Source organism: Tupaia chinensis, unplaced genomic scaffold (genome assembly GCF_000334495.1).
Source record: "Tupaia chinensis unplaced genomic scaffold, TupChi_1.0 Scaffold000567_1, whole genome shotgun sequence".
Classification (NCBI taxonomy): domain Eukaryota; kingdom Metazoa; phylum Chordata; class Mammalia; order Scandentia; family Tupaiidae; genus Tupaia; species Tupaia belangeri.
In genome coordinates this window covers 3,093,163-3,106,741 of record NW_006160080.1, presented here as the reverse complement: position 1 = coordinate 3,106,741, position 13,579 = coordinate 3,093,163, and the positions used below count along the sequence as shown (strand labels likewise).

At 43.1% G+C, this 13,579-nt stretch overlaps 1 protein-coding gene across 1 annotated transcript in view; it reads right to left on the bottom strand.

The window, feature by feature from the left end:
- Positions 1-12: 12 nt before the first annotated feature.
- Positions 13-13,579, bottom strand: part of CDKL5 (cyclin dependent kinase like 5) — a 143,212-nt gene continuing 129,645 nt past the window's right edge. The window contains 4 exon segments of the mRNA XM_027775474.1: positions 13-352; positions 355-430; positions 4,959-5,078; positions 10,749-10,848. Coding sequence (XP_027631275.1) covers positions 45-352; positions 355-430; positions 4,959-5,078; positions 10,749-10,848 — 604 coding nt within the window. The 3' untranslated portion in view covers positions 13-44.

The window sequence follows — 13,579 nt, the reverse complement described above, 5'->3', positions numbered from 1 at the left end:
CCCCTCCCCGCTGGCTTACCCTCCGCCCCCTACCCCAGCACAAATTACAAGGCTGTCTCTTTTAAATCGTTCAGATTTGGCATTCTTGAGCGATTGGTTCTGTTATAAGGGTGCCCGTTGGGCCCACTCTTGGCACCCAGCTGTTCAGAGTAGGAAGGCCCCTCTGTGGCACTCCTGGTCACAGAGGACACGTGCCAACCAGGATCCATCTGACCTGGCAGCTGGAGGGCTGGCCTGCCCTTTGATGTGGGCTCCTGCCGGATGTTGCTGCTTCCACCAGAGGCCTGGCTCAGGGGGTGAATCCGAATTTCTGAGAAGGAATTTTTGGCTTGTTGAGCTGTTAAAGGCTGGAGCGGGGATCTGAGGAGGCCGGGTGATTCGAGGCTGAAGAGAGATGTAACAGCTTGCGCAGTGATTTTAACGGCTGGCTCTGAAAGAAAGTATAATGCATGCAGGCTTTAATTCAGAGCAGACCAGAAAGCAGGGAGAAGATGGAGCTCAGATCCGAGCCGGCTAGACAGAGCCAGGGAGGCCACACATGTGGTGGGGGTGGGAGACAGTCCAAATCTCTATTCTTTAGGTTTTCTTCCAACAAGACTGGAGTTATTGTCGTTAAGTAGAAAAGCCCAGAAACCTAGATGAGGCATCTAATGCTGGTGCGGCATCTGACCCTAGGCCAGGCTCCTTCGATCTGGCTGCATCCTGGCCTTACTGTGGGGTCTCATGCTTCTACCAGCAGCAAGGACCAAGAACAAAAGAAGGGATTTGCCCCCTCCCTTTTGAGAAGACTTCCCCAAGGCTCCAGATCATGCTTCCACTTATAGGTCACTGGCTAGAACTTAAGCACGTGACCATATCTAGCTGCAAGAGAAACCGAAAAAATGTGCTTTAGTTAGGTAGCAATTCACTCAGCTACAAACTGTGGAGCCCCCTTTGTCCTTATAGTCCCAAATTTCTTTCCTTTGATATTACAGAATAGTTTTATAAAAATTATTTTATTTTATTTTAACTTTATTTATTTATTTATTTATAATTTGACCAGAGAAGGATAGAACAAGAGTGAGACTGAAAGTGAGAAAGCAAGCCACCAGGTCTGGGACTTGAACTGTGGTTGGCCATGTGGGAGTCCAGCACCATACCACCTGCTGGCCCCATATTACAAAATTTGAATGTTCCCTTGAGGCAATTTTTAAAAATTATCTATCTATCTATCTATCTATCTATCTATCTATCTATCTATCTATCTATCTATCTATTTATCTACTTATTTGTTGAGATTTTCCAAACCACTGGGTCTGGGACTCGAACTGCAATCAGCCATGTGGGAATCCAACACCTTAACCACTATGCCACCTGCTGTCCCCGACCCCTGCAATTTTACTTTTTTGTATTTATGTCTTTGAGAGGAGAGGGTATGGCTTGAGCAATAAAAATGCAGGGCAGGGAACCAGCAGTTAGCGTAATGGCTATGTCGCTGGACTCCCACGTAGTCGACCGCAGTTCGCATCCCAGACCCGGTGGCTTAGAACTCACGCCGGGCGCGTGTGCATGCATGCCCAAGATCCCGAGAGGAGAATGGAGAAGGGATTGCGGCGTGGCCATCCCCCCCGGGGGGTGATTTCTCACTTTCTGTCTCTATGTCTCTCGCTGTCTGTCTGGCAAGCACACACGCCCTATAGCGAAAACCTCTCCAAAAAAGAAAAAAAAATGCAGGGCATGCCTTGTAGTGCAGTGGTTAGGTAGTACGCAGAAGGAGCCAGATATCACAGAGCCTATCAGGGTTCAAGTTGCCATTGATCTGAAAACATGCTGGGTGCATGCACATGTGCCCAGGATCCTGATGGGATGAAGAACTAGAGAAAGGAGATGGAACTATGACCAGTTCCCTTTGGGGTGTGCTCGTGCACACACACTCTCCCCAACCACATACATCCTCTGGTATTAAAAAAAATAGGGGGAGGTGCACAAAGAAACAAGTATAACCCTTACAGGATCTGAAAGACAACCCACTCATAGGAGACCTTCAACTGCCAACAGGCTCGCAGCAGCTCCTACCAGCCTGTGCCCACACAATGTGGCTGCTGGCCAAAGGCTCTACAGGGTGCTGCGTCATGGCGGAAGATTGGCTTTAAGTCAGAGGACAGGGTCCTGGGAGCAATCTGCCCCTCACTGGCCAACTACTCACAGGTAACCACTGAGCCTCCATCTCCTCACTCACCCTCCTCTACCTCTTCCTCTGCCTCTACCTTAGAGCACGTGAGGGTCTTATCAGAAGAGGCCTGGAAAGCACTCGGAAACTCAGCCAATCACTGCTGCTGTGCCACAACCCCAGTCTCAGGGCATCTCCGACTGCCAATCCTCAGAGTGCCTCTACTTGGGTGTCATGGTACAAGGGACCTGCTTTTTAAGGGCCCAGCACAGTTTAAATACAATGTGGAAGATCTCTAGGAACACCACTAGATTCGCAAGAACAGGGCACTGAGACCCAAGTAAATGGTCTGAGAATTGACCCAGGCTGAAGCTGCTCCTAGGGAGTAGCCTCCATGGCCATTTCAGTCTTGCTAAGAGGGCTCAGTGATCCCCTCGGCACGCAGCACGGTATGGCACACCACGAGGCTCGGAACTGTCTTCTTGGTTCTATTGTATTTTATTAATTCGGTGTGATAACACAGTGAGACTCCTGGTGATTTTTTTTTAAGGTTTTTGCCATAGTGCATTGTGTGTTTACTGGAGAGAGATGGAGAAAGGGAAAGTGAGAAATCACTCCTGGGGGGTGGCTACACAGTCCTCCCTTCTCCTCCATTCTCCTCTGGGGATTCTGGGCATGCACATACATGCACCCAGTGTGATTTTAAGCTGCCAGGTATGAGACTTGAGCTGTGGTCAGCCATATTGGAATTCAGCACCTTAACCCCACACCATCTGCTGGCCCTAGTGATTTCTTTCTTAATTGGCAGAAGTTGCATGTACTTGTAAGACAGAGAGACAAAGAGAGAGAAGGACCCCTCAATGGGGCATGGTCACTCCACAATTCTTTTTCCTCCATTTCTTTGTTCCGTCAGGATTGTGGGCACACATCCATAGGCGCCTGCCATGTTTTTCAAGTCTCAAGGACTGGGAATTGAACTGTGGTCCACCATGTGGGATCTGGCTCCCTATGCCAGCACTTAACCACCACACCATGAGGCCAGCCTACTCTTGATGATGTTTGCAGCCCTGACCATGTGTAACTGCCAAGCAATCTGGATTCGGCTGGAGATAGAAAGTCATTTGAAAAGAGCTTCTTGGCAAAAGAAATGGTTTCACAAAGAAGGTTCTAAAGCCTCATTTTTGTTTTTGTTTTTGATTGGAAATAGAACATTAGGCCCTCATGCAGAGCTTTGTGTTCTTGGTTTGGGTACAGATCCAATAAATGTGGCTGTTTGGTTCTCTGTGCCCCTCCATCCCCCCAGCCCATTTTATGTGAGAAGCAGAAAACAGAAAAGGCCAGGCAAATAGAATGGCAGCTGGGGAGTCCCTGTCAGCAGCTCTAAGGAACAGCTTACAGTTAAAGAGAATAAAGGGAAAACTTAAAACAAGTCAGCCCCACGTCCCCCAAGTCACAAAACTCTGTGGTTAATTCCAGACACAAGAAACTCGACAGCCTCAGAAGCTCATGAAGCTTATGAGAAACTACAGTGCAGAGGGATAGTGGGTTTATAAAATCCTAACCATAACCAGAAACCAAGCCAAGGTAGATTATATTATTATGCTCATTACAGGATACTGAAAAGTTAAGACTATTAAATCGGTTTTTTTAAATTGTATTTATTTATTTATTTATTTATTTTTGGAGAGGTTTTTGCTATATGGTGTGGGCGCTCGCCAGACAGACAGAGAGACAAGAAAATGAGAAATCACCCCTCAGGGGGGATGGCCACACCGCAATCCCTTCTCCTCCGTTCTCCTCTCAGGATCTTGGGCACGCACACACACGTGCCTGGCCTGAGTTTAAGCCACCAGGTCTGGGACTCGAACCGCGGTCAACTACATGGGATTCCAGCGACATAGCCATTACACTAACTGCTGGTCCCAAGACTACTAAATCATTTTTGATCAAAATATTTGTTTAAAGGAGATAAGCCTCAGTTCCCTGATAAAGGTACTGACTCGATTTCTGCTGATTCTCCCATTTTAGCTGATAAACGTGACTACAGAATCCTGTCTAACATGTAGTTCCCAATGCAACCATTTGCCTGTTTTCTGTCAAAACTAGTATGGACTTCAAAAGTTGAAACAGTCTTTCAAGAAACTTGATCACATCTGTCTTTCAAGGCCCAATTTATGCTACCCCTTTCCATGACACCTAGAGCCTCCCAACATCTCTGCTATCCTCCCCCTATGCTTTATGCATACCTCACCTTTTGAGATTTTCGCTATAGGGTGTGTGCGCTCGCCAGAGTGACAGAGAGAAAGAGAGTGAGAAATCATCCCCCTGGGCGGATGGCTACATCACAATCTGTTCTTCTCCATTCTCCTTTCAGGGTGTTGGGCACGCATACACGCACACACACCTGGGGTGAGTTTCAAACTGCTGGGTCTGGGACTTGAACCGCGGTCAGTCATGTGGGAGTCTAGCACCTTAACCACGATGCCACCTGCTGGCCCCATGAATGTGGTTCTTTATAGATCTTCTCTCTCTCCTGGACCATTGAATATCGTGGGCTGGGACTATGTCTTCTTTGTTGCTTCACCTCCTATCTCCCAGCTAGGTGAGAGTGTGGGGAAGCTCACTTTTTTCCTAGTAGAACATGGGCCACTGAAGCAAGATTCATCCTGACTGCCGTGATGCACTGGCCACTGCCACAGCCTTGTACAACTGTAACATCAAGAGGCTCAGTTTTCTCCCCCTGCCCTCCCCTCAGGACAGACAACTCCTGCAGAATGGAGAGTCTTTGAGCCATCCCGGTTCCACTCACTTGGGGCTGCAGATCTGAGATCTTCTCAGGGCGCCACTCCTTTGGTCTGCTGCTTGGAGTGCCAGCGGAATGAATGGCTTTCTGTAATGTTAGAAGATCAGGGCCATCGGAGTTGGGCACCTAGAGCAAAATACGGACAAGGATTCAATAAGCACACCAATAGGCCTAGTTAAGATGCGCAACCACACCCAAGAGGAGAACCAAATCAAAAAGCAAATCAAACCAAACCAAAACTCAACCACCTTCCCGCCCTATAAAAAGGGTCCAATAAAAAGGGAACCCAAACTCTCCCACTTGTTCACAATGCAAGTGATGCTGGTTAATTTTGCTGCCCTCTTAATAATTTTCCCTGCATTAGGAAAAATTGGCAGATATCATGCAGCTTTGTTAAAACCTCAACCCATAAAGCATTCCCATGCTGTTAGTTTTAGTCGCTGTAAAAGAGAGCAGTTAAATTGGGTTGTACCAGGAATTGCCGTCGTATCCTCATTCCATATTGCAGTTAGGTTATGAACCAGTTCAATAAAATACATTTTTTTTTTCCTGCTGGGAAAATGATCCAAACACCATATTGGGTGGTGCTCGAGCAATCTACTAGGCTTTCAAGGATAGCAAAGTGGCAAAGGATGGTTTGAATCATATTCCCAAAACCACTGCCCAGTAAATCTGGATCTAGTGTAATGCACTAGGAAAAGGCTGGGAATTTGTGCCACAAATCCCAGATGAAAGCAATTGGTCTGTTCACCAACTGTGGTGAACATAGGCGAGCAAGGCCAAATGCCAAGCAAAAGCCCTGGCTTTGCACTGAGTGATCAGCAAAAGCCAAGAGCCAGGAAGAGAAAGAGCAAGTTACCAACTAATAGAAGCTGTTTGTTCATGGAGCCTGAGAGCTCACTGAATTTGGTCAATTCAACTTGGTTTCAAAGAAACAAACTGCCAACCAAGAGTTAACAAACTCTGCAAGCCAAACGCAAAGATGTTTGTTAATCGTACATGTTCATTGAATTCTTTACAGGCAATAAGGGCTTTTCTGAATGCTGTCTGCCAGCAATTGGTTAATCAGACCATTGAAACTAGCCATTCACTAGTTTAATAGACTTTCGGCTTCAACTACCTTAACTGATTTGGAAAATCCAGAATGACAAAGAATTTATGGAACTGGCTCAGGTACTTAACTAGCATAAAGAGAATATGACCCCATGAAAATAAGACATGCTGTTGTCATCAGTAAAACAAGTTTACTGGAGCAGTTTTTCAGGGCTACTATACGTAAAAATGGGTACCATGGGTGGAGTGACTACAGGAAGCTTTTTCAAAGAAGAACTATGCTTTAAATGATTCTTTGAATTAAAAAGAGGAAAGAGGGATTTCTTGATGCTTGGATTCTCCCCGTTGGTGGACTCTGTCTGCAATATAAGATACAAATAAACTAATGGCAAAAAAAAAAAAAGAAAAAAAAAGGTGTTTTTATTGAAACCACTAGCCCTTGGAAGCCCTCCAATAGTCAGTGAAAAAAAATCTCTGTGCTGTGCATTTAGAGAGATTCTGCGTCCTTTTCCCCCAGACATGAAAATGTCAATGGTGTAAATTCAAGACGGGCACTAGCGTACAGCGTGGTTCCAGCTGATGCCTAGAGTCCCACAGACATCTAATCATGTACTGTTTACAAAACATTTCAGGATTTATGTAAGTATTATCAGAAATATGATTATTATAAAGAATTGTGTTTAAAGAGCTACTGATGAATTCCAAGTTTTTCCTAATTGCTAGAGAGGACTTCGGTACCAAAAAACAAAAACAAAACAAAACAAAACAAAACCCCAAACCAAAAACTACCCTGTGGTTCGTCTACTAGGAAAAACGAGAGATGCTGCAAACATTTTTGAGCTTGATCAGTTCTTGAGCCGGAAAACATCACCTGGGAGAGGAGTATCTCTGACGCAGGGGACTGACATTGCCTGAGAACCCTTGTCCCACACTGTTAGAAACACGTACCCAGCGGGAAGTAACCTGGTGCGGCTCAGAATACTGGTTTTCAAAGCGAAGAAACAGAAAGTTCCATCTTTACATTGAAGCCTCATTACAAGTTGAGATACTAACTAGGAGACTATTACCGAGTTGGCAAAGTCACCATATGCTCCAAGAGCTTATGTAACTCTGGATATGGAACTTTCCCAAGGCAGCTTCCAGATCTGCTTGAGTCAAAGCAGGCACCTTTACAACACAGAATTATTTTTTGGCACCACCATCCCCTGCATTGGGATATCTGAATTGCCAGGGAACTGGAATGCATAGGAAGCTATTCAGGTCATCTTTTATGGGTGTGTGTGTATGAAGACATCCAGTAAAATATTCCATAACTGTGTTTGTTCCACTGACAGGAACCCCAGGGAAGAATTTAACATGCATCACTAAAGAGGTCGCCACAGAGACTGGCCCATGGGCTGCACCTGGGCTTGGTATTCAGGGGAACCCAGTCCTAGTTCTCCCAGGTGACTAAGAGACTCTGGATGGGTTACGACCTGCCTGGGCTCAGTTCTAGCCTAGTGAAATAAATAAGTAAATAAAGGGGTTAAACTAGATTTGGGATCCACCTCAACTGTAAAACTGCACTCTTCTCTATGTGTATGAGGCATCAGATTTCAATTTTTTTAATCTCAGGCAAAGGCCACAATGCCGTGAGTCTTTCAATGCTTGTTTTACTTAAGTTTCCTTTGACCAAAATCTAGAAAGTGGAAAAAAAATTGACTTTAATTATGTTAAAGTAAGTGTTCATTGAAAGAAGGCAGAGTTATTAACCCAATGCCAGGCTTAGCAGCCTGAGGTCTGACAAGTTGTACCAAATACTCTCGGGAACTCCCGAAGTCCTTATTTTTCTTCTTTTAATTAAAAAACATAGAGGCACAACCTTTGGTTTGGGAGGCTTAAAGCATTAAGACCTGCAGAGAGATATTTTATAGTTACTTTACATATCAAAATAAAAGTTTCGAAAATCTAATAGAAAGTTTAAGGGTCCAACAGGTGGTGCTGTAGTTAAGGCACTGGATATCACATGGCCAACACCACAGTTCGAGACCCAGACCTGGCAGCTTGCAAGACACACCAGGGACGTGTGTGCACATGCCCAAAACTCCAAGCAGAGAATGAAGAGAGGATTGGGTGTGGCCATCCCTCCTTGGGGGTAACTTCTCACTTTACCCCATCTCTGTCTCTCCCGTAAGCACATACATCGTATGGCAAAAATCTAAAGAAAATAAAAGTAGGTTTAAGAGGCAAGAATGCTAGAGAAGAGCAATTTTCAGGGGACCAGCAGCTGGTGTAATGGCTATGTCGCTGGACTCTGATGAAGTCGACCATGGTTCGAATCCCAGACCTGGTGGCTTAAACTCATACCGGGCGTGTGTGCGTGCATAGCCAAGATCCCAAGAGAAGAATGGAGAAGACGGGATTGTGGCATGACCATTCCCCCTGGAGAGTGATTTCTCACTTTCCGTCTCTCTCTCTGTCTCCCTCTTTGAGGCAAGCGCACGCACCCTATAGCAAAAACCTCTCCAAAAAAAAAAAGAAAAAAAAAAAAGAGAATAGCAATTTTCCTATCTGTTCTCACCCACACTGTTTAAATAGCTAACATTTAAAGCAAATTCTGAATATTAAAGTCAGTCAACATGGATGTATTTTACTCATGCCACAACAAGCCAGGGGCTTTGGAATTTGTTTGTTTGTTTTTAAGAGACAGCATCTCACTAAGATGCCTCAGCCTCCCATGCCCAGCAGCTTTAGCGTTAACATTGGTTTGAAGCAGACAGACAGACAGACATCAACATCTACATCTATATACAAAAACAACTCCAATTCCTTAATCCTTACTACTTTCTACCACTTAATCACCCCATGATGGCTACAGACCTGTGATTAAAAACAAAAACCCTGGAGTAAGAATCACTGTGGTCAGGAGGAGGTAGCTAAGTTTAATGTTCACGATGGATAAATATAATCAATGAGCAATGATAAAAAGTTGTTTTAACAAATGTAGTAATAGTTGACTAAGTGGCATTTTGATTTGACATTTTGCTCGAAGTGAGCTTCAGTTAGATATAGGTAGCTTTTTTTCCTTTAAACAAACATTTGAGGAATATTATATAGCCATTAAAATGAAGATCACTAAGTCTGTATAGTAACATACAATGTGTATAGATACAGACTATTTAGAAAACAAGAATACAAAACTGTATTAGGATGATTAAAATGATTAATAAAATTTTAATACCACCATTCCCATCTTTCCACAAACATATACATAGGTTAAAAAGCTGAGGGCAGGGGCCAGTAGGTGGTGTAGTGATTAAGTCGCTGGATTCCCACATGGCCAACCACGGTTCGAGTCCTGGACCAGGCAGCTTGAAAGTCACACTGGGTCCATGTGCATGCATGCCCAAAATCCTGAGAGGAAAATGGAGGAGAAGGGATCGTGCCATGGCTATCTCCCCGGGGGGTGGGGGGTGTGATCCCTCACTTTCCCTCTTTCTGTCTGTCTCTGGTGAGCACACATGCCCTATGGCAAAAACCTAAAAAAAATAAATAAAAGCTAAGGATGTTGGACTCTGAATACTAATTATGATAGGGTGATGAGATTAAAAATGATCTTTTTTCCTCATTTTTTTCTGTAAAGAACTCATATCTACTTTATAATGAAATATATACATTGAACAAACAAGTGAAAGAATGATCTAGAAAAATACTCTAGGAAGTTCTTTATTAATATTTCTATTACGTCCATGAGGTAAAAATCTTTAGTTCAGGTTAATTTGCTACCATCATCTATCTTACCTTTACTTACCTTTAAGTCTTAATTCTAAAACTTTCAGAAAGGAAAGAGGCTTAGAAACAGAGTCTAATCTATTTATCTTACAGATGAAACCATGAAGTCCATCCAAACAGGCCATTTTCATTATACATTTTTCCTCTTCAAATAAATGAGAGCAAATCATGTAGGAAGTAAAATTAGGCCCTAACCCACTGAAAGCAGCTAACTCAACCATGTCTAGTCTTAAAGGTGTCATAAAGCAGAGGAGGCAGCAGGCCTCACATGGGTGAAGAACAGCTCCTGCTGCAGTCCTGCGGCCTGGTCTTCCCACTTCTTCTCATGTCCCTAAACCAGCAGAATCCTTGCTTGGGCAGGTCATGCAACGTGCAAGGTGCCTTGGAGCCGGCCCTTTGATTGGGCAGGCAGAGGGCGGCTCCTGGGAGATGAGGCATATTCCTTCTCCCAGTGTGATCACAAGGGAAGCATGCTTTCCTATTCCAAACAGCCCTGAAAAGCCAGGTACCACGCTTTCTCTGTTCTCTACAGCCCAAAAATGTGTTTGTTAACCTGGGAATTCTATAAGCAGCCAGGGGAGAACAGGAGTAATGGTTATTTATGATTTCAAGATTTCAGTGAAAACCAAAACCATCTCCTAAGTTCTCACATATCTTTAAACTCCCAGAGAGAAATGAATCCTGCATCTTCATAGTTTTTAAATGTATACAAAATCCACATAGATAAGAAGTTTACTGAGAGAGATTGAAAGTGTTCTCGCTCATCCAAATTAAATTTCTTCTATTCCTAGATGCTCTGTTTGACTCTTGAAGACTGGGTGAGAGGATAGTTGTACAGAATTTCAGAAAGACACACACAGTGGATGCAAGTCGAGTCTCGATAAGGAAATAATTACCTCTGATTGTCATGTACAAAGCATAAAGTATTCACAGAGTGATACAGGGACATACAGAAATCGGCCAGCTACTTACTGTTTGAGATTTCTTCTTTTTCTTTTTCATTGACCTGAAAAAACCTTGCTTCTCTTTCTCCTTGAGTTGTTCAGAATGACTAAGATTTTCAGGACTTTTCCTAAATGAGAAGACATATTTATCATGTTGATCTTTCAATCATTCTCTTGTCATTGTGTGACAAGTAAAATGGGAACTGAAAATGCATGACACTAGGTTCAAACAGCCACGAAGAATCACACATTTAGGGTAAAGAGCCTCTGAAAAATCAGGGGAGGGAGGAAATCTCATCGACCACAGTTAACGATCATCCTGGGCACAGGCCCTCAAACTAGCCATTTGAGTATTATTACAAAGGATCTGTAACGCTGGGCAGGACTGTTTTTATGCTGCTGCAAACCTCAGAATTAGAGATTTTGAAAAGTACACAGTGGCTTAAAGGATGCCTTTTTTGTATCTCTCCAAGGGAAAGAACAGAAACACATTCATTATCTTCATTTTTCTATTTATTAAAACCAGCTCAACTAGTTTGTTATTAGCCATTTTTAAAACTAGCTCAACAAGTTTGTCATTTGCCAAGATATTGAGGATGACATCAATGCTGTAATAGAAACGTGATAAATAAAAGTAAAAGCTGCCTGAAACAAGACAGTTCTTATTTACTAGACCTTTTCTCTATTCATTAAAACTAAATCAAACATTTAGTTAAGGACTGGCCCTGAAGCAGAGTGTTAAAGTGCTGTGCATTAGGAGCCAGATCCCACGTGGCTGACCAAAGTTCGAATCCCAGTCCCAGTGGTTTGAAAAACACACTGGGCAGGGCCAGCAGGTGACATGGTGGTTAGGATTCTGGACTCCATATGGCTGACCAGAATTCGAGTCCTGGACTTGGAGGCTTGAAAATAACACCAACCACGTATGTGTGCATGCCCAAAATCCACAGAGGAAAAGGTATTACAATGTGGTCATGCCCCCACCCCCCGGGGGTGATTTCTTACTTTCCCTCTCACTATCTCTCTTTGACGACTATTTGTGCCGTATGGCAAAACAAAACAAAACAAAACAAACAAACAAAAAACTCTTACAAAAAAAAGAAAGAAAAAAGAAAAACACACTGGGCATGTGTGTAGGACTCAAATCTTGACAAGATGGAGAAACAGGAAAAAGGATTGCAGCATGACCATGTCCCATTGGGGGGCATTTTTCTCCTCCTCTCTCTGTGAACACACATGCCCTCTGGCAATTAAAAGAAAATGAAAATAGTTTGGGGAAAATATAGACAAGATTAATGTTTTAATACAAAGCACTCATGGAAAAAATTTCTAACTGAAAAAACAGATATTAAACTTACTATCACTGACACCCTGAAGTACCTTAATAAAAACAGAAAATACTAAAAGATAGAAAACAGGCTATCTTGACCTCAACAAGCTGGCTATTTTTATATTAAAAGAGGGCCTATATTAGACTTTATTTAACTTGCAGTCTTTAAAAAAGTAATTTGACTGGTGTTATTCTTGAAAAAGACACGTTTTAAAGTTGAATATCTATGAGGGGACGGCAGGTGGCATGGTGGTTAAGGGAGCTGGACTCCTACATGGCTGACCATGGTCTGAGTCCCAGACCTGGCAGCTTGCTTTCTCATTTTCCCTCTCTCTCACTCTCACTCTGTACCTCTCTGGTTAAATTAAAAGAAAGAAAGAAAGACAGACAGACAGACAGAAAGAAAGAAAACTTATTTTTTTTTTAAGTTGAATATCTATGAGAATCTGGAAAGTAATTTTCTCAAATGACTGGATTTCTTAACTATTCCCTAAAGCCAAGAGTGGCAAAAATGCTGCAAGTGAAAGTTAAATCATATTCATGGTTTTAGAGTAGCTAACAGTGATAACATTACTATAACACCTAAGAAAATATGAGCAAAGCAGCGACCTGCCTTTATTTGATGCAGTACATATGAAAGTCGAAAACATCTATGTAAACTGTTACAGAGCCACTTAATAGGAAATACCATGAAGCTATCAAAAATTAATTGTATCTTCAAACACTATTCACTAATATGAAGAAACATTCAAACTACAGTATCAAGTGAAAACAGCAGGTTCTAAAACTTCCTCCATGGAGTCAGCCTGTGCCTAATGATTAAGGGAACTGGATCCCACAAGGCCATTCTGGACCTGGAAGCTTGAAAAACATGCCAGGCACATGTGCATATGTGTCCAAAATCCCAACAGGCTGGAGAGATGGAGGAGAGTGGACTGGAGTAGGATCATACGCCATGGGGGAGTGCTTTCTCGCTTTCCCTCTGCCTTTCTGTCTCTCTGACAAGTGCAAGGATCCTCCAGCAAATTAAAAACAACTTTCTACGCAAATCCAATGGTATAGAACAAGGTCTGCATACATGCGCACAGACGTTTTTGGAAAAGGAAGAAAGAAAAAATCTTAATAGCAGGGATCAGCAGTTGGCATAATGGCTATGGACTCCCATGTAGTCGACCGCGGTTTGAATCCCGGACCTGGTGGCTTAAACTCATGCAGGGCGCATGTGTGTGTGTGCACAAGATCCCAAGAGGAGAATAGAGAAGGGATTGCGGCGTGGCCATTCCCCCCCGGGGGGTGATTTCTTGCTTTCTGTCTCTTTCTGGTGAGTGCATGCACCCTATAGCAAAAAGCTCTCCAAAAAAAAAAAAAAATCTTAATAGCTATCATATCTGGACAGTAGGATTATTGATTTAGTGTCTTCTAAATCTTCAATAGACATGTAGTACAGACAGAAGTTTTTACAAGCCAGAGAAAATTTAATTTGAAAACCAAGAAATGAAGATGAAAGACAATAAAGGAGAGACTTAGAG